At 43.5% G+C, this 25,946-nt stretch overlaps 1 protein-coding gene across 14 annotated transcripts in view; it reads right to left on the bottom strand.

Annotated features, from left to right (window-relative positions):
* Nucleotides 1–1,301: 1,301 nt before the first annotated feature.
* The window catches only part of Tle1 (TLE family member 1, transcriptional corepressor), a 98,908-nt gene continuing 74,263 nt past the window's right edge, over nt 1,302–25,946 (bottom strand). For all 14 annotated transcript variants that reach the window (XM_090329580.1, XM_090329586.1, XM_090329588.1 and 11 more), the window contains 6 exons: nt 11,986–12,235; nt 9,291–9,538; nt 6,079–6,226; nt 3,808–3,958; nt 2,076–2,152; nt 1,302–1,930 (listed from right to left, as the gene is read on the bottom strand). In XM_090329580.1, coding sequence (XP_090185706.1) covers nt 1,823–1,930; nt 2,076–2,152; nt 3,808–3,958; nt 6,079–6,226; nt 9,291–9,538; nt 11,986–12,235 — 982 coding nt within the window. In that variant the 3' untranslated portion in view covers nt 1,302–1,822. The remainder of the gene's footprint in view (nt 1,931–2,075; nt 2,153–3,807; nt 3,959–6,078; nt 6,227–9,290; nt 9,539–11,985; nt 12,236–25,946) is intronic.

Below are 25,946 nucleotides of genomic sequence, written 5' to 3'. Positions count from 1 at the left end.
TATAAGCTATTCTTTTCTAAAATATAACCGTAAATAACTGGTATATTAAGAATGAGTCATGTAATCTTTTTCAGGAAGAAAACATGCCCCAGTAACTGATTAAAAGCCCCGGGGTTACAGATTTCATCTAATCAAATTAGTAAAAGCTTGCTCACAAAGATAAAGAGCAAAGACTAATGATGGATCGCAATAGCTGAAGCTGCAGGGACAGCCTAACGAGATGAGTGGGGCTAAGTGCTGGGTAAGGCTGGATTAAGTAAATTAATATAATAGATCAAATAGGTATTAATAAAGACAGAACTAGCTGATTTTCCACCTTGCCTTTATAGGGTAATGAACTCTATAGCTTTCTGGGCATTATAAATCATAATACAAAACTCAAATAGCGCGCACGCGCGCGTGTGTGTGTGTGTGTGTGTGTGTGTGTGTGTGCGCGCGCGCGCGCATGCATACTAGGGCTTGAATTCAGGCTTTTTTTGCTCAAGGCTGGTATGTTACTCGAGCCACACCTCCAATTCTAGCTTTTTGGTAGTTAAGTAGCAGTAAGAGTCTCATAGATTTGTCTTCCTGGGCTAGCTTTGAATGTCAATCCTCAGATCTCAGCCTCTTGCACAAATTGTAAGTCTGAGCCCAGGGTACCAGCTTAAAATACCATTCTTAAAATACCGTGCCAGGCAATGATGGCTCATGCCTGTAATCCTGGCTATTCAGAAATCTGAGATCTGAGAATCACAGTTTGACACCAGCCAGAGCAGTAAAGTCTGTAGACTTTTATCTCCAATTGGCTACAAAAAGCTGTAAGGGAAGCTGTGGTTCAAGTGGTTGGGTGCTAATCTTGAGCACAAAAGCTCACATTCAGTGCCCAGGCCCACCGTTCAAATCCCAGGATTGGCAAAATCAAACAAACACCAACGTAAGGAAGAGAAAGGCACTAGACTTGAAAAGCTTGGGCAATGTTAAAGAACCGACATAATCAACTTCCCAATAAGTCACCAGGAAAAGGTAAACTTTAATTTGTGGCCTTGAACCACAAGAATCTCATGACAAAGAATGAGTTTTTGATGAAGAAATTTTAGCTTACTAAATTAAATCATTTTTACTATATGTTCACCAACTCACAATGCTGAGTTTCTAGTGCTTTATGGATTCAATCCTAGTGTAACAGAAGTTCTCAGTCAAATGTATTTATAAGAAGTGCATTTATAAACCTCCTCCAGTATACACTTTGCTCATAAAATCCACTCATGACCCAAAGTTTTAATTAAAGAAAAAAAAACATAAAGGAGGAAAAGGAGAGCCACTTATTGGTACTAAAGCCTTTACTGTAATAAACCAAATATATTTACAATTTATACAAATGTTTAACCTTCAACAAAAATTAAAAAAAAAAAAAAACATTTCACAAGATGCAAAACCAGGAAACAAGTTCATCGGAGACATCAGTGCTCTACAAAGGACGCAACGTGGGGAACTGAACGGTAGATTCACACTTGGGCCAGGGTGAGCAACAGATCCCCCAGAGAGAAAAGAACAGGCTGTATCTTGGGCAGCAGATGCCATTTGGAATCCCACACCCTCGGCCTCTCGTCCATGTGGTCTCGGCGCTCCGTTTGGTCTAGGTGGGCAGACAGGCAACATCTGTTGATAGATTCATTGCCACCTCTTCATAGGCTCAAAGTAGTTTTGTGTCAAGGTTTGGAAATAGGTTGGTTGGTTTTTTTTCATTTTTTTTCTTTTTCTTTAAAGTTACAACTTCTCTATTTCTACAAATTCAAAATGTTTTGGCCCAATTCAACTATAAAGATTAAATCACATAATGTTTTCAGTAGATGACTTCATAGACTGTAGCCTTCTTGTCCCCTGAGCCAGTGACTATGTATTTATCATCCACAGAGATGTCACAGCTGAGCACTGACGAGGACTCTTTGGACTGGAAGAGAAAACAATGGACACATGTTCAATGTAAAACAGGGACACAAAGGGGTGCTGTGGCACCTCTACAACTGGTTTCAAAAAGCAACATGGTCATTTTGGAAAAGGAGCACTCCTGTTCTCTGCAAGGAGCAGGTACATACCTGGAATATACTAGCTCCATAGGGGGTCCTCCAAGCATTGAGGAGGTTGTCTTTTCCAGTACTCACAAACCACTTCCCTAGAATTAACAGAGGAGTAGGTAGTGTTAGCAAGTTGTAGTCCCTACTATACTAATCAAAGACAGCTGTGTGTGTGTGTGTGTGTGTGTGTGTGTGTGTGTATGTGTGTGTGTGTGTGTGTGTGTGTGGCTTAAACCCAGGGCCTGAGTGCTATTCCTAAACTCTTTTGCCTAAGGCTAGCATTCTACCATTTTGAGCTCTTAGTTTTCTGGTAGCTAACTGGAGATAAGATTTGAATGGACTTTCCTGCCCAGGCTGGCAACAAACCACAATTCTCAGATCTCAGCCTCCAGAGTAGCTAGGATTACAGGTATGAGCCACCAACCCTTGGCTTCAAATACAGCCTTTTGTAGGTGAGTCTGCCAGTGCTGGGGCTTGAACTCAGAACCTCATGCTCACTTGGCTTTTTCATTCAAGGTTGGTGTTCTACTAGAGCTCTGCTTCTGCTCTGTGGTGGTGGTTAACTGAAGATAAAACTCTTCTTCCTAGGCTGGCTTTAACTATAATTCTCAGAAGCTGGGACTTTCTGAGTACCTAGGATGATAGGCACAAGCCACCCATACTCTCAACTTCAAACAGCGTGTGTGTGTGTGTGTGTGTGTGTGTGTGTGTGTGTGTGTGTGTGTGTGTGTGTGTGTGTGTGTGTGTGTGTGTGTGTGTGTGTACTGGTCCTGGGCTTGAACTCAAGGCCTGGACACTGGCTTTCTCAAGGTTAGAGCTCTACCACTTGAGTGACAGCATCACTTCTGGCTTTTCCTGTGTACGTAGTACCGAGGAATTGAACCCAGATCTTCATGTTTGCTAGGCAAGCACTCTCCTATTAGGCTAAACTCCCCGTCAACATAAGTGTTTTTAATGCATGAACCGCCACATCCAGTCTATGACCTGAGTCAAGACTTTAAATCTAGAATCCTTTGGTGATGTGAGATATAATCAAAAGAGATGTGAGCCTCATGAGTCATGGAATCCATGACTTAAAATATCATTTCAACACATTAGGGCCTCAAATACATAAATCAATTAAATCACTCCACTTTCGTTAGTCTTCTCATAAGATTAGATTAGAAAGCATTAAGATTTGAACTTCTATAAAATGCCACTCATGTCAGATGGCACAGAGCATGTGCCCAGGGAGTGTTAACTACCCATCCAACCACCTACTCACACACCCAGTGAACAAATGTATGACGCCTACAGCACACACGGACATGTCCACGTGAGCAGCTCCCCTCTTCCCCTGCCCTGCAGAAGGAAAGAATCTGGCGTGTAGTTAAGTATCTTTCTTCTGACCCAGTTTCTTCAACCTGGCCAACACATTACAACTTCTCCCCCTCTGTCTTATTCTTCTGAAAATTCCCACCCACCCCTCTTCAGAGTGGGAACAATTGCCTCACACCCCCACAAAAACAAGGATGTGTCCAAACCTTGTATTAGGCAATTTCATCGCCTGCTGACTTTTCTCAAATTAGCAAAACAGACAGAAACAGACTTTACTGGGCTCTGGGGGACGTACTAAAAACAATAGAAATATTGCATCCAGCTGCTCAGAGCACATTTTTCCCCCCTAAGATATGATCTCTAACCATATTTTGTTTTAGAAGTATTTTCCACGTAGGCCTTCAGCGGCCTCCAGTTTCCCTTTGGTTGAACTCACCACAATAAGCAAATTTCAGGGAGAGCACACAGCTCTCATGGAGATGCAGCTGGTATTTGTCAGGCTTATTCACATGCAGAACTTCCACGTTGCTGCTCTCCATACCCACGGCCAGCCACTCTCCTGTTGGGCAGTACCCCAGAGAGAAGATCTGTAACAAGCAGAACCCCAACATTGATTATTTTGCCCAAGATATTAGGAAGTGAAAAGCCAACAAAGGTGGGAGAGGGACGGTAAAAAGAATGAGGGGAAAGGGGCTGGGAACGTAGCCTAGTGGTAGAGTGCTCGCCTAGCATGCCACAAATGTGTGGGTTCAATTCCTTGGTACCACATACTCAGAAAAAGCTGGAAGTGGTGCTTGTGGCTCAAGTGGGAGAGAGCTAGTCTTGAGCAAAAAAAGTGTCCAAGGACAGTGTTCAGGGCTTGAGTTCAAGCCATAGGACTGGTTAAAAAAAAAAAAAAAAGAAGAATGAGGGGAAAGAATGAAGGGAAGGAAACAGTCCATTCCAGACTAAGAGTCCATCCCAGAGGAAGCAAAAGTCAAAAAAAGAAAACTTTGTGAAACAATTGGAAACCTTTGAATGCTTCTATCCTGTATGATGAGATTAAGGAATTATTCTTAATAATAATGACATTGCAAGCTGGATACAAGGTTGACACCTGTAATCCAAGCTACTCAGGAGGCTGAGACCTAAACGATTTCAGTTCAAAGCTAGTCTGGGCAGGAAAATCTCCAAGACTTCCTTTCCAAAAATAACCAGCAAAGAAACTGGCTGGAGTGTGACTAAAGTGACAGAGGATGAACCCAGTAAGGATGAGGCTGAGTTCAAACCACAGTAATGCCCCTCTCCCCCCCAAAAAAGAAAGAAATGAATGAAATGATATCATATCTAGGCCTTCATTTAAACTAATCTAGTTTCTGGGTAGAAATAATGAAAAGACTGACCACTTTGCTCGGTACCATGGCTCATATCTCATCTTAACTACTTAGAAGGCAGAGATCCAGGGATCTAGGTTCAAGGACAGCGCAAGCATAAACTTCATGAGACTCTATCATAACAAATGGATAGGCATGGCGATATATACCTGTCATTCTCAGCCATGGGGAAACACAGTGGCTGAGTACAGCGGCACACACCTGTCATTCCCAGTAAGAAAATCATAGCCTAGGCCCACCTGGACATACAAGTGAGATCCTAGCTTGAAAACAGCCAATACAAAGAGGAACTAGGGGCATGGTTCAAGGGACAGAACGCTTGCTTGGCAAGCATGAGGCCCTCTATTAAATCCCTAGCACATACCCTTGGCACATGATAATAACCACTACAGTTAAATGATAGCTATGTGGCAATTTTCTACACTCCTGTATATGCTGTATCATTACTGCATTCATATATGCTTTAGAATTTCCATTAGAAGCTGGACACTGGTGGTCTACATTATTTTCTTAGAAAGCTGAGACCTATAGGATTATTTTAAAGCTAGCCAGAGCAAAAAAGTCCACGAGACTTCATCTCTTAAATTAGTTAGCAAAAGCTAGACTAGAAATGTGGCTCAAGAGATAGAGTATCAGCCATAAGCAAGAAAGCTGAGATCAGCCTTGGTGCTGGCAAGCAAAACAAAATAAAAAACAAACAACAACAAAGAGTTTCCATTCATGGGGGGGGGTTGTTTTTATTTTTTGTTATTTTCGTTTGTGTCCTATTTTTGAGTTGCTATATTTAAAATGGCAAGCACTGCCATTCCCAAAACAAGTCCTGAATCCGGACACATGACACTAAGCCCTTCACACAATCCACAAGTTTTGATGATTTCAAAACTTGGTCAGTTTAGTTGACCATGAGTCCAGTTGAGATATGTAATAAAATGGCCATCCACTGATATACAGCTGAATTTTTTTTAAGCCCTCTTAATGCAGAGGAAATGAGTTAACCTTCCAGAGTCATGGTGGTTTTTCTCTATTCTAATGGCAACCTGGCACATCAAATAATAATTTCTTACTCCAGGTTAGGATGGGTACAACAGACTAAATGCTGCTGAAGAAAAACTTACCTATTTTTCCCTAAATTAATTCCAAGGCCTACATGGTTTTAGGAATTACTCTAAAAGTTTTGGGGTAAGGCGGGATCTGGGGTGTGTGTATGTGTTTAAATTGTTTATCTCAAACTTAATCCTGTCACATCTGTCCAGCTAGCACAATCCTGGGCTGGGAAGGATGACATGCATGGACCCATGTGTAGGTTCCAGAATGGGCGAGAGCCAGGCAGTCACCTGGGAGGTGAAGTCATGCTGCTGCAGCTGCCGCCCCTCGCGCAGGTCCCAGGACCTGACCGTGTTGTCCAAACCACCCGTCCAGAGTTTGGTGCCATCGTTAGAAATGTCAATACAGCTGGCTCCGTCTGTGTGGCCCTGGAATTGCCTGATAAAACAAACCAGATTGAATAATGATTTCCTGCCAGAGCTCAAGGTAAACACCGTTGTGTTGTTAGTTTTGGACTCGCAGTGTGCCATCTCCTCAGTCTGCTGATGTTCAAGATCAAGCTAACCTTCTCCCCACAGAGGACAGGAAACATCACCTGCAGATACTGTTTCTCTTTTTGGTTATCCAAAATGCTACAAAAAAATGCCATTGGAAGTCACTATGCAGAAGTCAAATGCACTACTATAGTTTCTTGACAAGTATACCAAGCTCTTCCCACATTTCAAAAATGTTGAAAGAAAAGAAAAAGAAAAAAAAAAAGGAAGCTGGGCACAGTGGTTCAGGCCTGTAATCCTAGCTACTCAGGAGGCTGAGATCTGATGATTGTGGTTCAAAGCCAGCCCCAGCACTAAAGAACATGAGACTCTTATCTCCAATTAATCATTAGAAAACGGGAAGTGGGGCTGTGGCTCAGGGGTAGGGCGGAAGCCTTGAGCAAAACAATTCAGGGATAGTGCCCAGGCACTGAGTTCAAGCCCTACAATGGACAAAAAAAAAAAAAAACCCCAACAACAAAACCCCGAAATCTCAATTACATTCTTTATGGAAAAGATAAAGGTCCATCTTTGGCAAAAAGAACACACTGCAAGGATGCAGTATAGAAGCATTCTTATTCTAGCAGGGAATCGGAGTGTGAAGCCTTCTATGCCAACTGAAGATGAGCTTACCTATTTGCTTTCTGAGTAAGAAAGAGCCCTGTGTTGGGCAATGTGGACTCCCAGAGACCAAGGGCCATGTCAGTATTCTGAGCTCAGAGGTGCTGGCAGAGACGATCACAACTGCTGAGACTGACACACAGGCCTACCCTATCCCCACAAGAGGGCAAGGCTCTATTCTACAGAGAACCCTCCATGGCATGCGAAGAGCACCACTTCAAACAACCAGGTGGCACAAAATCATCAGATAGGGTTGACAACTGGGAAGGCTTGAGGCCTGCAGGGCAAGATAGTGACTTCCAGAGACCAGGTTTGGCATGCTGATGGGGAGCTGGTGGGAGAACTGCCAGGGCAGGACCCACCTTCAGAAGCAAGCATGCCTCAGCAAAGAACTGCTTGGGAACTGTAGCGCCAAGAGGGAAGGTTTGTAATCTTATTATTCTCCCAGAGCTCCAAACTTTTAAGCTGAGCTTAAAATTTGTAAGTGCAAGAGAAGAGAAAAATAATCCCCACTTCTGTCTCGAAATCTGAGCCAAAATGTAAACCACTCTTCAAAAAAAATTTTTTTTATACCCTAGAAACATTCATGCTTCAGATCCTGTCCTGGTTTACTTCTGTACTCTCTGCTGCGACAAGGGAGGGGAACCCCAAACATGTCAACAGGCCTTAAAACTTTCCTGTTATCACCCAGGTTGGAACAGTCCTTGAGTCACCTCTGTTTGCTTTTATCCTTTCAAACAACTCCAGAACCCCCTATGATCCCCCTTCCCCTCACTCCATCTTAATCTAGTGAGTGTTTAGTCCTTGTGTTTAAAAAATGTATCTTCCAAGTCAGGTGCCACGGACTCATGCTGGTAACCCTGGCTACTCAGGAGGCCGAGATGTGAAAACCATGATTCAAAAGCAGTTTGGGTAGGAAAAGCTATGAGACTATCTCTAATTAACCACCCAAACACCACAAGTGGAGCTGTGGCTCTAAGCAGCAGAGCACTAGCTTTGAACAAAAAAGCTAAGGGGCAGCATCTCAGCCCTGAGTTCAAACCCAGAACCAGCACAAGCAAACAAATGAAATAAAACCTTCCTCCATGCTCAGATCTATCGCAGTGTCACTGACAGGCTGCCAGGAAGTGGGGCCTGTGGCTGCTCAGAATGGCTGGGCCACAGGAGACAAAGCAACAACACAAACTGCATAGCTCTATCACATTGTGGCCACCAGCCACATGCAGCTAAACTCAACTGAGAGAGTTGTAAAGTGCTCTCCAGGTATATCCAATAGATATGCATTTGCAGGAACCCGATGCCGAGCAGGAGTTCGAGCAAGGCACAGACAAGAAAGAACACCAGGGGTGACTCGATTTATACATGCTTTTCATCTCAGCTATCCAGTGGAGGAGAGCAGTATGGATGGGTTTTTTTGGGGAGTGGGGGAAGGGAGACAAGTGTTCCACTCAGTCTCCCTTAGTCTGTTCTTCTCATTCTGCCCCTCATCACAGGAGCCACCCCCACACAAGAACACAAACCCTGCTGCACAACACTTACTGGATTTCTATAAGCAGGTATGAGAGAGCATAAACTCTCCGTAACTTGTCTAGGCTGTCTCTCTGCAAACACACCAACTTGAAAGCATTGCTTGCACCTGCCCCATAAACCATGGGCCTCCAAAAAACTGTACCATCACCAAAAATGATCTCTAAGCAAAGGGAAAAGTGCCAAACACAGCAAATTTTACCTCTGACTGGTATATTGCTGGAACACCTCTAGTATGAGTACTAACCAGAGCCTGGGCAACTGCTAAGGGAAGAGGAAGGTTCCAGGGAGGCCAGGCAATGCCTTGGGAATTCCTTCTATCTATGTGGAACATCCACTGCACACGTCTCCTGGTTAGCCACTGAGAAATAATGCTTTAAACCCACTGGCATTTCCCTTTGTGAAATCTCCTCTCCTAAAGCCCTTCCCTTTCTGTTATCTGGTATCAGTTGGCTTTTATGTGCACAAAGAAGGATCTAGCCAAAGCCCTAAACACCTACAATGCAAGGGCCCTTCATTTCACTATACACTCCATGGTATCACATCTCATTGCAAAGTCTCCTCTGTCATCTGTGAGTGGGTTGAGAGAGAGGAGCTTGCAGGAGATATGTTGTCACGGACTGTTCTACAGTGGCAGCACAGGTTCTGTTAGTTTGTCTTTGCCCCCAATTCCCAAGAACCTAAGCTTCATATATGGCGAACAATAGGCTCTATGAGCCATGTGCTCCAGCCAACAGAGGTATGCGCTCTGTGTGTGTGTGTGTCCTCTTAAGGCCACCATTAAAGGATAGACCCTCCCACCAGAAGCCACCTGGGCTCACCTCACCAGCGTCTGGTTGTGTAGGTCCCACACGGCGATGTTGCCGTCACTGCAGCACGAGAAGCAGACCTTAGAGTCTGGGCTGATGGCCAGGGCGTAGCAGGCGGGAGCTGAGGACGTCAGCTCTGCCTTGATGCGTGGGGTTGGAGCCGCCAAGTCCCAAATAGACAGAGTACTGGCTTCCCCTCCCACTATGAGCGTACAGCCATCAGGTAGCAATTTACAGGAACGGATGTAGTTATCTCTGTTCTGTGAAATAAACAGAATTCGATTGCTATAATGCATTATCAAAAAGTAAGAGCGGTGAGTCTCTAACTGCTGTCTTGGGATTTGACTTAGGAGAGGTATTTCACGGACAGTAGGAAATGTCAGGATCTATGTGCAACTGTGTCTGTCCTTCAAGACTGAATGAAGCTGGGTGCCAGTGGCTCATACTTGTAATCCTAGCTACTCGTGAGGCTGAGATCTGAGGATCGAAGTTCAAAGGGAGGAAAGTCAGTGAGTTTTATCTCTAATTAACCACCACCACCACCAAGCTAAAGTGAAGGTGTAGCTCAAGTAGACTGAACATCTGGCTTGGACTGAAGATGCTAAAGGACAGCACGGAGGCTGAGTTCAAGCCCTAAAACTGCACATGATGAACCAAATTCGTGGGACTATTTGCTATGTGGGAAGTTAAATATCTGCTCCTGAGATCTATAGAAGAGGCATCAGTGTAAGAAATGCAGGCATGCAGGACCTTTTCTAATAAGAAACCCCTTTTCAAAGCCTCTGCATTTTCCACTATTCACAATTTGGAAGCTGTGGGTCCCCTGGATACATTTTAGATTTCATTAATCCTTTTATTTTATAGTTGTGTTTATTGTTTTTAAGTACTTGTATAAATGGGTTTTAATTTAGGCTATCAACTTATGAATCAATGTCAACCCTATTGTCACTCTCCTTCACATACCACCTGTCCCCTGTCAAGTTACCTGGCTCTATTCACGTATATACATTCAATATTATGGCTGGGTTTGCCCACCTTTCCTCTCCCCATGTGTCCCCTCTCCTAGTTTCCATTTTTATGAACACTCTGCCCAGAACTAAATGTTCCATAGTTAGGAAGAGTAGCAGAGTTGCTTTCAAAAGAGTTAATAGCTGTGTCCTATGTTCTCTCAAACACCAAAAAACAATGAAAAACAGGCAGAAGAAAGTGCCTTCCATCAAAGCCACAACATATAGAAAAGAGGTACAGGGTAACTTCATATAATCCAGTTCCATAAAAAGCAAGTGCTATCTCCCAACTCAAACCCCAAATATGTGATATGCTTCAACAATGGTCTACCTTCCATAGCCTGGACTGAATTCAAGCACCTAAATCTTACTACCATAAAATATTAAGCTATACAGTAAAACATTGTTTAATTAATGGAGCCATTTTTTTTTTTCATTTTGAGGCAGGGTCTCACATTGCCAGGCCTAGATTTGAATTAGTAATCCTCTGCCTTCCAGACGGTGGGATTAAAAGCACACACCACCACAGGCAACTTTAAGCTATGTGACTAAAAATAATAATAGTCAGAGGCTAAAATCTGGAGGATCATGGTTTGAATCTGGTATGGCAGAAAAGCCTTTGAGACTCCATCTCCAAAATATCCTGCAAAAAGCTGGACTGGAGCTAGAGGTGTGGCTTAGGTTAGGACAAGGGCACCAGAGGTCACAGTACCAAAAACAAAGCCCAACAAAACAAAAAGCAAGCACCAGAAACTGCCCTCTAAAACATTTTCAGAGTCTCCAAAGAATAGCAATGCAGCTCTTAAAGAACACTGTCTCTGGAATTGGTTTGTTTTGTCTTGAACTCAGCACCCAGGCACTGTCCGTAGCTTTGTCATGTAAGGCCAGTGCTCTAGTACTTGAACTAGAGCTCTACTTCCTCCTTTTAGGTGGTTAATTATGGGTTAATTTGAATCAAGAGTCTCACAGCTTCTCCTGCCCAGGCTGGCTTTGAACCATTATCCTCAGGTCTCAGCTTCCTGAGTGCCTAGAAATATAGGTATAGGCCCCCAGTGGCCCAGCTTCTCTTTACAATATTTTTACCCTTCCAGGCAGATACTGTCTTGAAGCTGCTGAAGGCCCATGGTATACGTTCTGCAAATCCCTGGGAATGATGGGAGCACATCTCAGTGTTCTATGCCCATACCTCTGCTATGTTCTGCAATGTGATCCTTCACCCTTTACACGAAGGGAGTGAAACCCAGTGGTTTCCTTTGGTAATCACAGCCCCTGCTCAGAATTTGCAGGGTACAGCATCCAATGTTTACCATTCACTATTTATCTGCTGGCTGTAGGGAAATTAAACATTGACTAGATTGTAGGGATTGGAGTCCAGGCCTTGCAGTACTTTTCTTCATTTCACAGGGCAATCCCTTCTATAGTACAAGTCTACACAGTAAGATCTTTATAAACCACTGTAAAACACTGAGGGGAAAAAAAAAATCCATCAACCTTGGGAATCTAACCACTGGCAATAGCAACAAAAGAAGCCGACTTAGAGGAGGGGTGGGTGGGTTGGAGGGGACTGAGCAGTTAACACAGGAAACAAGGAGGGGCCTCCATTTCCTCCTAATGGGAATGCAACCCAGGCCTGGACAGCCATTTCCTCATTGAATCTCCAGGGAGAAATTATCCTCCTGCACTAGTCCCTGCTCGCTCACCAGACAGTCCAGCTGGGAGACGGGGCTCTTGTTGCCAGGATGGCTGATGTCCCAGACCTTGACGCAGCCCTTGCCGCCCGTGTACACGTGCCTCGTGGGGTTACTGATGGTCACGGCGCACACCACTTCCCCGTGGTTGAGGGTGTTGATCTGACGAGCATGTCGTGGGATTCCGGGTCCAATGAGGGCATCCGGTGGAAAGGGGACAGGTTGCATCTGCCCGTCGGCGGTGACATGGAAGGAATATGCACTTTGGGAGAGAGGAGAGAAATTGTGTTTACTATAAAAGGATCAGCTACAATGTTGGCTCTTTTAGAAAAGGTAAAGGATAAGGAGCAAACGCATCCCTGGCAACCGTCTTTGGAAGTCAGTACAGGTTGATGTATTCACTGATGGAACCAGTTTAAACAAATGAACAGCTGAACTCTACAAAGAACCAAGAAACAAACGATACTGGGCTTTTATTCAAATGTTTTGGTGTTGTTGTTTTGGTGCCAGAGCTAGGGCTTGAACTTAGGAACCTGAGTGTTGTCCCTGAGCTTTTCTTGCTTGGTACCACTTGAGCCACAGCTGTGCTTTTGAGTTTTTGTTGTTGACTGGAAATAACAGTCTTGAGCACTTTCCTGACCAGGCCAGCTTCAAAGTATGATTGTCAGAACTCAGTCTCCTAAGTAGCTAGGATTGCAAGCATGAGGCCTTAGCTTGGACATTTAACCATTTTTTTTCTTTTTTTTTTTGTCAGTCCTGGGCTTGAGCTCAGGGCCTGAGCACTGTCCTTGGACTTTCTCAAGGCTAGAGCTCTACCACTTGAGCCTCAGCACCACTTCTGGCTTTTTTCTATGTATGTGGTACCGAGGAATCGAACCCGGGTCTTCATGCATGCTAGGCAAGCACTTTAACCGCTAGGCCAAACTCCCGGCCCCCTCTTTTTTTTTTTTAAAGACTTAAAAATTAGAGCCAGGAACCAGTGGCTCGTGCCTGGAATCCTAGCTACTCAGGATGCTGAGCTCTAAAGATCACAATTCAAAGCCAGCCCAGGCAGGACAGTCCATTAAACTCTTACATCCAATAAACTACTCAGAAAAAGCCAGAAGTAGTGCTGTGGCTCAACTGGTAAAGAGCTAGCCTTGAGCAGAGAGGCTCAGAGACAGTGCCTAGGCCCTAAGTCCAAGCCCCAGGGCTGGCAAAAAAAAATGGGCAGGAAGCATGACCCAAGAGTACCTGCCTTGCAAGCCAGGAAGCCCTGAATTCAACTAGAGACTAAATTGCCACAAATTAAAAGATTTAAAGGCTGAATTATCTTCTCTATAAAGCATTATCTCAAATCCCATTATAAAATAAGGTGCATACCAATTAACAAAAAATACCTTCTATGTATTTTATATAGCTGTATGAATTCTTAGTATAATATACAATGATTTTTAGTGCTTAAGATAAAGCTCTTAATAACTCCTAAAAAGCACATGCCAGAAATAGTTTATCTCAATATTAACAAACAAAAACAGTTCTTAAAACAGATCAGCTTTTAAAACAGACCGCTTCAGGCTTATGTTCAGACTTTTCTTTTTGCATAACTAAGAAAAAGGAAATATTTTAATACCAAATGGTTTTGTGACAGAAAAAAATTTTTTTGAATTTTAAGAGATGAGGTGTGACAAACACTTTGTCTCCTACTCAACAGTTTCCCTTAACTACTCTGCTGACCAACCCCAGTTTAATCTGAAGCAGCAGCATGCCATCTAGAAGATGATTTCCCAGCTTCGCCCACGTTTTGACCAACAAGACTGGGGCAGAAGCTTCTGGGTAGCACTTCAAGTGTTTCACAGGAAAGAGAGGAAAAAGGAGAGGGGCATATGGGAATTCTATTTTCTGTTTAATTCTGCCATGAAATCGAACAGCAGCCTCAAAAGTTGACTAAATATTGCCAAGAAAAAAGGAGAAAGAAAGAAGGTAACATATGAACAAAGAGCGAGGTCACTGGAGTTCCCTCAGCCCCGTGGAGCCCACATGACTCTGAAGATGGACCTCAAGTACTGAGGGAAGGAAACAGACACAAAGAGGAGGCAGGGGCTCTGGAGATAGAGAATCTCTGATACTTCCCAGGTATCTTTTATCAGAAAGAAGCTCATGTTATTCAAGCAGGTGTTTTCTTCCCCATTAAATACAAACAAACCTAACCCCATTTCTACATTTTTAACTTCTCACTGAAACACAATACGTTTTTATCCCAATGAATCACATTGTTATTTAACTTTCAAGAACTACTATATTATAAAGCATTGGTGGCTCATGTCTACAAATCCTAGTTACTCAGGAGGCAGATGTCTACAAATCCCAGTTACTCAGGAGGCAGAGATCTGAGGATCAGGGTTCAAAGCCTGCCTAGGTAGGAAAGTCTGTGAGAGTCTTATCACCGATTAACTAGCACAAAGCCAGGTGTAGCTCAAAGGTAGAATAAACTAAAAAACTAAAGGAAAGTGCCCAGGCCCTGAGTTTAAGCCCCAGCACTGGCAAAAACAAATAAAAAGAACCACATGAATGCACAAAATAGCCTTTAACAAGTACTATATATATAGTGGACATTATAAAAACAGGTACAAAGCAAGACACTGTAATGGATGGAATTGGGAGAAAATAGAAGAAGTACTAATCTTTTTCACTGGACATCCAAATCTGCTTTCCTTGTCTTATTTGAAGCATTACTAGGAGATCTACAAGTTTAAACCAGAAACTATAAATAATATACACACAATTTCTCCTTTCTCCTGGCCTGCTTGGGTAAACCTAGTCCCCTTCTGGAACTTAATGGTTTACTTATACTTGTGTGAACGCCAGGAGTATTAACCCAGAGCTTCAAATTTCACTCTAATACCAAAGCAAAATTTGTAAAATAACTCAAGTGAGCACAAACTGAAAACAGACAAGGTATCAGGTGTCTACTAGCTTGCACTAAAACTCACAAGCATTAGCAGGAAAATAAACACAGGTTACTATTTTTCCTTAAATTAGAAATATTTAAAGACATTAAAAAATTCCCTTCCTCTTGATGAAATGACTTAAATATTTTAAATATCTGTTGTTTCCTTAAAAATTGGTTCCAATAACTAATGTTAAATGGCTTTTGACTCAAATCTTTAGTACTCATTACTATTACAAGATCAAATAATATTACTCTTAATCTGAGTAACAGCACAGAGAATACAAACTAGGCAGAATGTTCTAGGTAATAAAATGTACAAAGCCGAGCATATACAAAGCTCACGCATGTAATCCTAGCTAGTCAAGAAGCTGAGATATGAGGATCATGGTTTGAAGCCCAGGCAGTAAAGTCTTTGACTTTTATCTCCAATTAACTACCAGAAAACTGGAAGTGGTGCTATGGTTCAAAGTGGTAGAGGGCTAGCCTTGAGGGAAAGTGCCCAAACATAGTGCCCGTGCCCTGAGTTAAAGCCCCATGACTGATAGGGGAAAAAAGGTATATAAAACAATCTGCCTCAAAGTCCTACAGTATGTATTTCCAGACCCTCAGTAGATGTCTGAAACTGTAAGACATATGAGAATCCTACTGATGTTAAGCTTTATATATAGAAATATGCATGCGATAAGGTTTTCACACATATCTATGGCAAAGTTTACCTTACAAAAACCACTAAGTTGCATTTTATTTATCCAACATGATAATGGTGTTCTTTGGACTATAGAAAGGCTACATGCCCTTTCATATATGTGTACATGATACATGTACAGGGGCCTCTGCTACTTATTGGGACATCTTTGTTGCCTCTGAAGTTATAATCACTCAACTGCATGATATTCAAGTCTATTCCTGTTCTGTAAGAATTCTAGAGCTGAACACCAGTGTTCATGTATGTAACTCTAGCGACTCAAGAGGTTGAGATCTGAGGATCATTTATGGTTTAAAGCCAGTCCAGACAGAAAAATCTACACAACTCTTCAAACAGCCACCAAAAAGCTGGAAGTAGAGCTGTAGCTTGAGTGGTAGAACATCTCTGAATGAAACAGCTAAAGGACAGTGCCTAAGTTCTGAGTTCAAATCCCAGAATGTGTATAAGTGTGTGTGTATGTGTGTTTGCATGCACACACATACACACACACACACACACACACACAGAAAGAATGTTCAGTAGCTAATCATATGAACCAGAAAAGCACCATGACCTGGTCAGAAAGTTCCATAAAATGAAATGACCAAGTTACACATATATTGTGTTAAGGATCACACTGAAAGTGGGGAAAGAACCATTTCTCAACATCCTCTCCTGAGCTCAATGACACAGGTAAGTGGAGGGCAACTCCTTTTTATGCCACCAAGCAAGGGAATAACTCCAGGTGAAGCCAAGTTCTCATCTGCCACCCTTGAGGCCATCCAGGGTTTTCTGGGCAAAGATATTTTATCTTGCTTCAACTCCTCTATAGCAGGAACTCGGCTTATTATAGAGTTAAATGTTCCAGATTAAAATAGATACACAAAGTACAGATGGGAGAAATGTATGCTGGTCTTCAGAAGACGCCCTCCCTCTCCGACTTCCCCTCATGCCCCCAGGTGTCCTACTCTTTCAACTGCCCAGGAGGCCTTCTAAGTATCACACTGAGGTGATTTAAAATTGATTCACAGTGCAGGGGACTGTTGCCAGATCTGTGAACACGGGTCTATCCTGAGAGAAACCCAGATGGACATTAAAACAGCAGTCACGGGGGTGGGGGGGAGGAGGAAGCAGAGAGCAGCCCATGGCGCTGGCAAGCCTCATCAAATGCACAACCCACAACAACACAAAGGGCTGAGTGGAGAGGTCTCCACCAGGGATCCGCTGGAAAGAAAAGGTCAAGACAGCACGACCGTCTGGAATTACTCCTCTACGAAAATACCAGCAGGAACTTCTCAAGGAAGACCACACTGAAAGCACACTGTGACCAGGTTAAACTCCAGAAAGGGGACAACTCAACTGACCTCCTCTTGTCCATGGGAATAGATGTCCAGAACTCAAGTAGGTTTTTAAAACAGATGCTAAGGTTTTCTCTATGTGTGTATGTGTGTGTGTGGGGGGGTAAATTCCAACCTTTGCTGGACATTATTCACTTATACCTGTAATCCTAACAGCCGAAGAGGCTGAGAGCCAGCTGGGATATAAAAGTTGCCAGCAAAAAGCCTGAATTGGGGATGTGGCTCAAGTGATAGAATGCCAGCATCATTACTTACACGGGGACATTAAATAAAATGAGGGTTACTTAAACATGGGCACTGTGAAGTGATGACCGAGAGAGTGACTCATGCCAGGGCCACACATACCAAGTGGATTTAAGGTATAAGGGGGTGCTCTACTTCCCATGCAAGTATGGCAGGGCAGCCAGGCACCAGTGACTCACACCTGCAATCCTAGCTACTCAGGAGGCTGAGATATGAGGATCATGGTTCCAAGCCAGCCCAGGCAGGAAAGTCCATGAGACTGATCTCTGACTAACCACCAGAAAACCAGCAGCAGTGCTGAAGCACCAAGTAGTAAAGCTCCCAGGCTGAGTTCAAGCCCATTATCAAGCGGGGGAGGGGATAGGGCAGGGCACTGTAATATTTCATTCTAGAATGATACATGATTTAAAATGTATGCATTATTTCTAGACTTTTCCATTTAATATTTTGGGGTTACAGTTATCGTGGGTAACTGAAAGCACACGCGCACACACACACACATACACACGAAGCAGAATATTATAAATGTTCCTCAAACTCAGGAGGCAAAATATAAAACATACTGAGCTGTACACGTAGTATGTGCACTCTTCTGTATATTTACTTCAACAAAAGTTATAAAATTTGGGTTTACGTACTTATTTAGTGCCAGTCCTGGGGATTAAACTTAGGGCCTAGGCTCTGTCCCTCAGCATCTTTTGCTCAAGGTTAGTGCTCTACCACTGGCTTTCCCCTCCCCTCAGGGGGCTGTGGGGGCTAGTTTAGTGGAGATAAAGAGTCTCATGGACTTTTCTGGCCAGGCTAGCTTCAAACCATTATCTTCAGACCTCAGCCTCCTGAGTAGCTAGGATTACAGTTGTGTGACACTGGCTCCCCTTTCTTCCTTCCTTCCTTTTTCTCTCTCTCGCTCGCTTTCTTTCTTTCTTTCTTTCTTTCTTTCTTTCTTTCTTTCTTTCTTTCTTTCTTTCTTTCTTTCTTCTTTCCTTTCTTTCTTTCTTTCTTCTTTCCTTTCTTTCTTTCTTTCTTTCTTTCTTTCTTTCTTTCTTTCTTTCTTTCTTTCTGTCTCTCTCTCTTTCTTTCTCTCTTTTCTTTCTTTCTTTCTTCCTTTAGAAGTATCCCAACTGAACTCTGAACTTCTTACTCTTACTCACCTATTTCACTTGTGGCTGGTGTTCTAGTAACCTGGGCCACATCTCAGCCAGCTTTTTGCTGGTTAATTGGGGATAAAGACTCAACAGATTTGTCCGTCCTGGGTGGTTTTGATCCAAGATTCTTAGTTCTCAGCCTCCTGAGTACCTAGGACTATAACTATAGGTGTGCGCTACTGGTGTCCACGCCAGAAGATGGTAGTTTGAAACCAGACCAGGAAGAGTTCTCAATACTCCTCCTTCATAAAGTGCTGGCCTTGGGCAAGAAAGCTAAAGGATAATGCCCAGACTTTGAGTTCAAGCCCCAAATACCAGTGCGTGCACACACACACACACACACACACACACACACCAGCAAAACTGAAGGCACAGCTCAAATGGTAGAATGCCAACCCTGATCTGAAAAGACCAACATGATGAGATGAAGAAAGGGAGGAAAGATGCAATGTAGGAATCAGGAAAGTGAAGGGGGGGAAAAATCACAAAATTGGAGAATTTTGCAAGCACAAGAGCAATGTCACCTTGTTAAGACCTGAACAAGTGTCCACAGAGAGGACAATTTGTAGCAGAGTATGAGGCAGAGAAAACAAGTCTGAAACCATTCTAAGGGCCACACTGTTAGGGGTACAGCCACCCCCACCCTAGAAAGCTTCAACAATGTCCAGCTTCCAATAGGCCTTCTGATCAAGCAGCTAGAGCCCAGTGCCCAAGTAGAGAAGTGAAAAGAAGAAAGCCATCTGAACGCACAGACTTGATGTGGATTGGTAGCAAGGTTGCATTTACTAGGCACACAAAAAACGGGGAAGATTAAAAGGGAAGAGGCCCCCCTACCCGGGATCCTTTGGGGGTCGAGGGTTGGGGAAGCTGGAAAACAAGATGGCAAGACTGTGTTGCAAGGAAGCAGTTGTTTACCTGAACAAACTGGCTCCTACTAATAAAACTATGCTGTGCTACGTAGCCCAAGGAAAACAGGTGCTTATAGACTTGTCAGTCTGCTGGAAATAGATCGAACTGCAGAGGCAGAACCCAGTAAACAATAATGAAGAAGCATAGACCCGGGAGGGCTAAGGACAGGTTCCTGGTGCCCACAGACATGGGACTGGAATTTCCTGCTCTATTAACAAGTATCAAACATCCAATCACAAACCAGGTGCTGGTAGCTCAAGTCTGTAATCCTAGCTACTCAGGAAGCTGACATCTGAGGATCATGGTTCAAAGACAGCCCCAGAAGACAATCAGAGAGATTCTTATCACCCATAAACTACTACTCAGAAAAGGCCATAAGTGGTGCTGTGGTTTAAGTGCCAAAGGGCTAGTCTTGGGCCAAAGAAACTCAGAGACAGTCCCTAGGATGTGTGTTCAACCCAGGTCCACACCAACCCCAAGAAAAATCCAATCACAGGACAGGTGCTCATGCCCATAATAATGAGGATCATGGTTCAAAGCCAGCCCAGGCAGGAACGTCTGTAAGTTTCTTATCTCCAACTAACCCCCCCCCCCAAAAAAAAAGCACCACAAGTAGAGGTATGGTTCAAAGCAGTAGAGTGCTAGCTTTTTGAGCAACAAAGCTCAAGGACAGCGCCTAGACCCTGAGTCCGTGCCCTAGGACTGGCACCAAATAAGCCAATCACATCAAATACCTTCACTTGCTCTTTGAACTCTTGAGGCCTTTTATAATGAAGGCCAGTAAGTGTTAGTTTATGTGACCCAACGTTCTGTGCCATGTAAAACAGCAGGCCAGTGCCTCACCTTCCATCACATCACCAAGTTCACATGACTGACTGATCCCTTCTGCTTGGAACAGTGCCACTTACTTCCCAGGTACAGGTCACTTCCTCCCTCCTTCCACCGGAATGTTTCTCCAGGACCCTGGCTCTCCCTACACATCTCTACTGTAATGTTTATCACATTGAACATTTCTGTGCTTCTCATGGCAAAAATCTTCAAGGACAATGGAATGACTTCACCAGCCTAAAAAAGCTAGCAATCAATCCATCCATTAATGCATCAGAACCTTACGAGTTACCTGCTGTTCCCATTCGCTTAGAAACCAAGGTACGGCAAGGAAAGAGGCTAAAGCAGAGATGTAGATAGGCCACGCCATCCAACTTCTCCAAAAGATTGCCAGCAGCCATACCAAATGTAGCAAAAGGTAGCATCAACTTTCCAAGGGATAAAGCAGTCCCTAGAAAGCCAATTTAGACCATACAGAAGACAAGGAAAGCAGCAGTGGGAACTGGGTAAAACTAATAGCTTTTTCTCTATAATAAGTAAATCCAGTGGCTCCTGGGCCCTCCCTCCCAAAGCAAGATGGGGCAGAAGCAAGCACAGGGGGCTGGAAAGAAGCTCCATCTGATGTCCTGGCCTTGGAGACCACAACACATACAGCCAAGTAGGGAAAAGGGATGAGGAGTGATAAGGAGGGACTGGATATAATTTCAGTTTAGTCACCAATAAAGTTGTGAATGTGGGGGGGGGAGTTAAGGGGGTCTGTATAATCTACTTGGGCCTCATTTCTCTATTTCTGCAATGTTCCCTGAACAATCAGCCTATGGACAATAAAACTTGAGGTGGGGAGCGAATGACATCTTACGGCAATGAACTTCAAGAGAAGGTGAAGAGTATGTGTGCAATCTTTGGTTCTATAGTAGAGTGAGTTGGTTTTGATGGAGAGACTTCAAGTAACTGTGCCAAGGCACGAGTTGCAACATTAGATGGTAGAGGTAGGCTTCTAATCTTGTGGGAACAGAGGTCCTAACCTTTATCCAGGACCACCACCTCTGACACACCCCTTCAGAGGAACCACATGGCACCAGCTGGGATGGAGACCCTTGCCAGCACCAGTGTGCATCAACACGGAACTCAGCACTAAGAGACTGGACACAGGAGACTTTGTGGACTGGTAACAATTGGCTACCTCTAAGATAGGTAGGAAGTGTGTAGTTACTGATGTTGGAGAATACTTGATCTAGAAACTACGATGGTGGGGGCCTTCATCTTCAGACTTTAAGAGGCCTTTAGGTGTACAATCTATCACTTATAAGAAAAATCTTCTTGTCAGTATGACAGGATTTACCTTAAACACACACATACACACACACTTGCATAGTTTAAATCCAACTATCTGTAAGGGTCTCTTCTCTGACAGGGTTTTCCCAACTGAGCATTTCTGTATCCTCCAAAGTGGCAGAATGCTATATGGAATGGGAGGTCACATCTACTCTCTTTTTCTGTCTTTCTAAGATCTCTGAAACCCAACCTCTCTAGATAAAGATCTACTAGCAGAAAAAAACCAAAAAAACACTCTTACTGGATGCCAATGGCTTATACCTGTAATCCTAGTTTACTCCAGAAGCTGAGATCCCAAGGATTTCAATGAGATCCCAAGGATTTCAATTAGATATCAGCTCAGATCTGCCAGACACCATCCTCTATAACCAGTAAAACACTGGGCTAGAGGTATGGTTCAAATGGCAAAATGCCTTCCAAGAAAGCAAGCTTAGCAAAGGCAGGGCCCTGAGTTCAATTCAAACCTCAGTACAAGAGAAAAAGAAACAGGTACAGAGACAGAATGAGAGAGAGAGTGAGCCTAGTAGTTCTCCAGCCCAAGGCAGCATATAAGAGCCAAAGTCCCAAGGCCTACTTCCAGCATGTAAACTGTTCCAAGTTTCTAAATGTGCAGAGATAGGAACTTGGGTGCTATGCAAGAGCAAAAGACAAACTGGGACTGCTGAGAAGTAAAAGATAACCATTTTAAGGCTTCATTAAAAATCCTAGCAAAGGAACCACCTGCTCTAGATAAACATGAGAAATAAATATACAGACATTCCCCCATCACTCAGGAGTTACTGCTGAGTGAGGCATAACTGTGGCTACTTCACCTGAGTTTAACCTCTATGAATGAGGAACCAGCCACAAACTCCTAGACCATCATGGGGCAGAAAAGCAGAAGCTAAACTAAACTCCACTGGGCAGTAACAAAACACAAAACAGGCCTTCTTTTACAGTCTGCAAAATTATGTCGCATACTTTTTCTAAATAACAGATCATAAAAATGCAAAAGTTACTGTGATGGTGAATTTTAGGTGTGAACCTGATCTTGCTAAGAAATGCCAAGTTAGCTAGTGAAACATGACTAAGGGGTATAGCCTAAAAAAAAAAAAGCAGTAATTGTCTGCCTCACCAATCCAAGTGGATGTCACTGGTAATCAGCCAATCTACTGAGGACCACAACAGGACAGAAAGATGAAGGGGAGGGGGGGCGAATGTGTTCTCTGCTAAGCCTGGGACCATCCATCCTCTGGGGGTGCCTGAGCCTTTTCACCCAAAGTTAGTACTCTACCACATTGAGCCACAGAGCCACTTCTAGTTTTCTGGTAGTTAATTGGAGAAAAGACTCTCATGGGCTTTCCTGACCAGTCTGGCTTTGAGCTACGATCCTCAGATCTCAGGTTCCTGAGTAGTGATGATTACAGGAATGAGCCACCAGCACCCAGTTCATGTGTCTATCTATCATCTATTTACTTACTAGCTGTCTATCTCCCTACTTACCTATCCATCATCTCTCTGCTCTCTACCTACAATCTACCTACTTACCTACCTATCATTTATCTATCTATCCCTATTCCTTCCCTCCCTCCCTCCCAGTCTACCTATTTACCTAATCCTACCTATTAATATTGTTTCTCTGAAGAACCCTAATACAATCCTACCAAGCATAACGGGGACTAAATGTTTAAATCTCCCGAACAAAGACAATAAAGAATGGGAAGCAGAAGAAAGGCGATAAAGGAAGGAGTGAGGGAAGGGGCGGTCCCCTGGCTGCTGAGCCATGTTCTGGCTGGAGGCCTAGGATGTTCTCTGGCCCTTGCTACAAAACATGTTTTCCTAAGAGGTAATTTTATCCCAAAGGCAGTAAAAAAAAAAATTCCCTTTAGGCTCTACATCCAAAAAGGTACTTCAAAAGACTTATTTAAACACTAAACAAGTGGGTAGGAGATTTCAGAATTACATGTCTGGTCTTAAAACACAGGGTGAAGGAACCTGGAACTAACCTAGAATCTCAAACCAACCCATTATCAGCCTGAGTTATTACTGACCTCTGGAGCTTCCTCTATAAGACAGGGAGCACAGCTTCCAGGTATTCACAGAGGAAGTGGTGTGCTACAGGGCCAGAAAGAAAAGTTTAACCCAAGTTTCAGATTTGTCTGCCAATGATCTTCTCAGTGGAGGGGAATACATTTCCTAAGACTAAAAACAAATTCTCATGGAGTGGACTGAACAATACCAATTAAATCTAGCCGCCAGGGTTTGAAAGTAAAGTTAATATTACTGCTTACAAACCAACACTACTGAATTCTGAAGTGTAAAAATCAAAAACAAAAACAAACAAAAAGAGTAGGAATCTCCTTTTTAAAATGATGGCTCACAGGATCTTAAAGCAGACTTATTTCCTACCTCTTCCATGCAACCAATGTTTGTTTACTGGGTATCTCTGTTCAAGGGGATGAGGAAACTTTAAGAGCCACAATAATAGCAAGAGGATGCAGATTTCCACCTGTTTCATGACTTCTCTAATCCCAGATCAAAGTGTGGGTGGCCTGCATGCAAGGCCTCTGTAAAGACCTCAGGAAGAAGGAAGCAACCGAAGTGATCTTTGAAGGACTGAAAATATTTGCAGAGTGCATGGTTTGGCGAAGGGTCTTCATGAGCCCATCATTTCTTTCTATGAAGGGTACAGGAGCTCTCTACTTTGGTAACTTCTTTACTCTTTTTCTTGTGGGGAAACACATCTTGCTTTTTCCCCTTTCCAATGAATCTGCCAGATGTCATTTTAGTTTTTAAGTCCAGTGCAAACTCCAAGAGGGAAGAGAAGAGTGATTCCTCCCCTCCACACCAGTCCAGAGTGCCTCAGCCCACAAGGCCGGTCTCAATGCCATCTGTGAAAGGCAGGGAGGGAGATGAGAGCATTTAAAGCCTAGTGAGCAGGTGGCATGGGAATCTAATGTGCCTCCTGGAATCAAAGAGCTCTGAAGACAAGTCTTATGGTAATGTAGAGGTCTGTAATCTATTGATAGATGATGGATTAGCCATGACTTGTGTGGTCTTAAGGACAGAAGGGACTAGGATTGATAGGGTCAGGGTTCCAGGGTTCTCCCTTGAGGCTGGAAATGATTTTCTATCACCAGACACAGGCACAGTCACTGTGAGTGGCCACACAAGCAGACTGAAACCATAGAGGAACATGTCTACTCACAGGCTCTGAAAGTCTCTCTGGCACCAGCTGAGTTCTTCTGGCTGTAATGCCCTTTGAAATAGCTCACCCATCTTCATGACTCCTCTTACTCCCTCTGTCTGGGCAAGAGCTTCACTGTAACTGTTCCCAAACAAACCCACGCCTCCTTCCTGTATATGGTTCAGCACCCCACGGATGGCCCTAACCATTATGCTTCTCTACCACCCACTGCTCTGCATCTATCACCCTCACTGCAGTTTAACTATGGCACTTACTGTTCTTCAGATGGTGACATCATGGTGCCGCCAAAGGCCTCTTTCCTAGAGTGTGCCCAGGCCTGTACAGTTTGACATGCAAGTCATGGTCAAGTCTGCACAAAGCATCATGCCTTCCAGTCACGCTATCCGTGCGTTCTTCCTGCTGGCATCTCGCAGAGAATTTCCACTGTGTTATGCTCTTCTCTGAACATATTTGGCTTGCCTCCATCTTTCTTAAGACCCTCAGATTGGCACAAGTTAAATGCACAATTACGAACCCTGGCTACTGTCTGTACTGGGAGAGTCACAAGGGTAGCTAACCATTCAAGAGACTGCGGAAAGCAACCGACAGCTGCTGAAGTCTGACAATGATAACAAATGCTTGTGAACTGATTTTTGTCTTTTCTCCTAAGTTCTTTTTTTGTGGTTGTTGTTGCTGATCATGGAGACTAAACTTAGGGCCTGAGCACTGACCCTGAGCCTTTTCGCTCAAGGCTGGAGCTTTGCCACTTTGAACCACAGTGCCATTTCAGGTTTTCTGGTAGTTAATTGAAGTAAAAGTCCTCAGCTATCCTGTCCAGGCTGGCTTCGAACCATGATCCTCAGATCTCAGCTTCCTGAGTAGCTAGGATTACAGGCACCAGCCATTAGCACCCAGCTAAGTTCATTTTTTATTGCATGTTTCTAACATACCAGCCTCTGACATACTGGGAAAATTGTACTTGGTCATCATAAATGCTTTGAGAATGCACTATATGGCAATGGCAATGTTCCTTTATTAAAAGGCAAAAACAGCACATCTTCTTACACTGGTTGATGGATGAGCATTGACAATAAGACAGCAGATCCAGGATCTCAGCAAAGAGACTTATCATTCATACCTGTTATAAATAAATCCTCTCATCTTCATATAATATGACCTTCAAATATGGAAAGAAACGTTTAAAAATATATTTTAGCTGAGTACTGGTGGCTCACATCTATAATCCTAGCTACTTAGGAGGCTAAGTTCTGAGGATGGTGGTTCAAAACCAATCTAGGCTTTCCTAAGCCCATGAGACTCTTAGTCAGAAGTGTAGCTGTGGTACAATGATAGAGTAGCAGCCTGGAGCAAA

The sequence above is a fragment of the Megascapheus bottae genome, chromosome 3 (assembly GCF_031878675.1).
Source record: "Megascapheus bottae isolate mThoBot1 chromosome 3, mThoBot2.hap1, whole genome shotgun sequence".
Taxonomy (NCBI): domain Eukaryota; kingdom Metazoa; phylum Chordata; class Mammalia; order Rodentia; family Geomyidae; genus Megascapheus; species Megascapheus bottae.
Note: the sequence above shows the minus strand (reverse complement) of the source record. Positions and strands in the feature narration are given on the sequence as shown.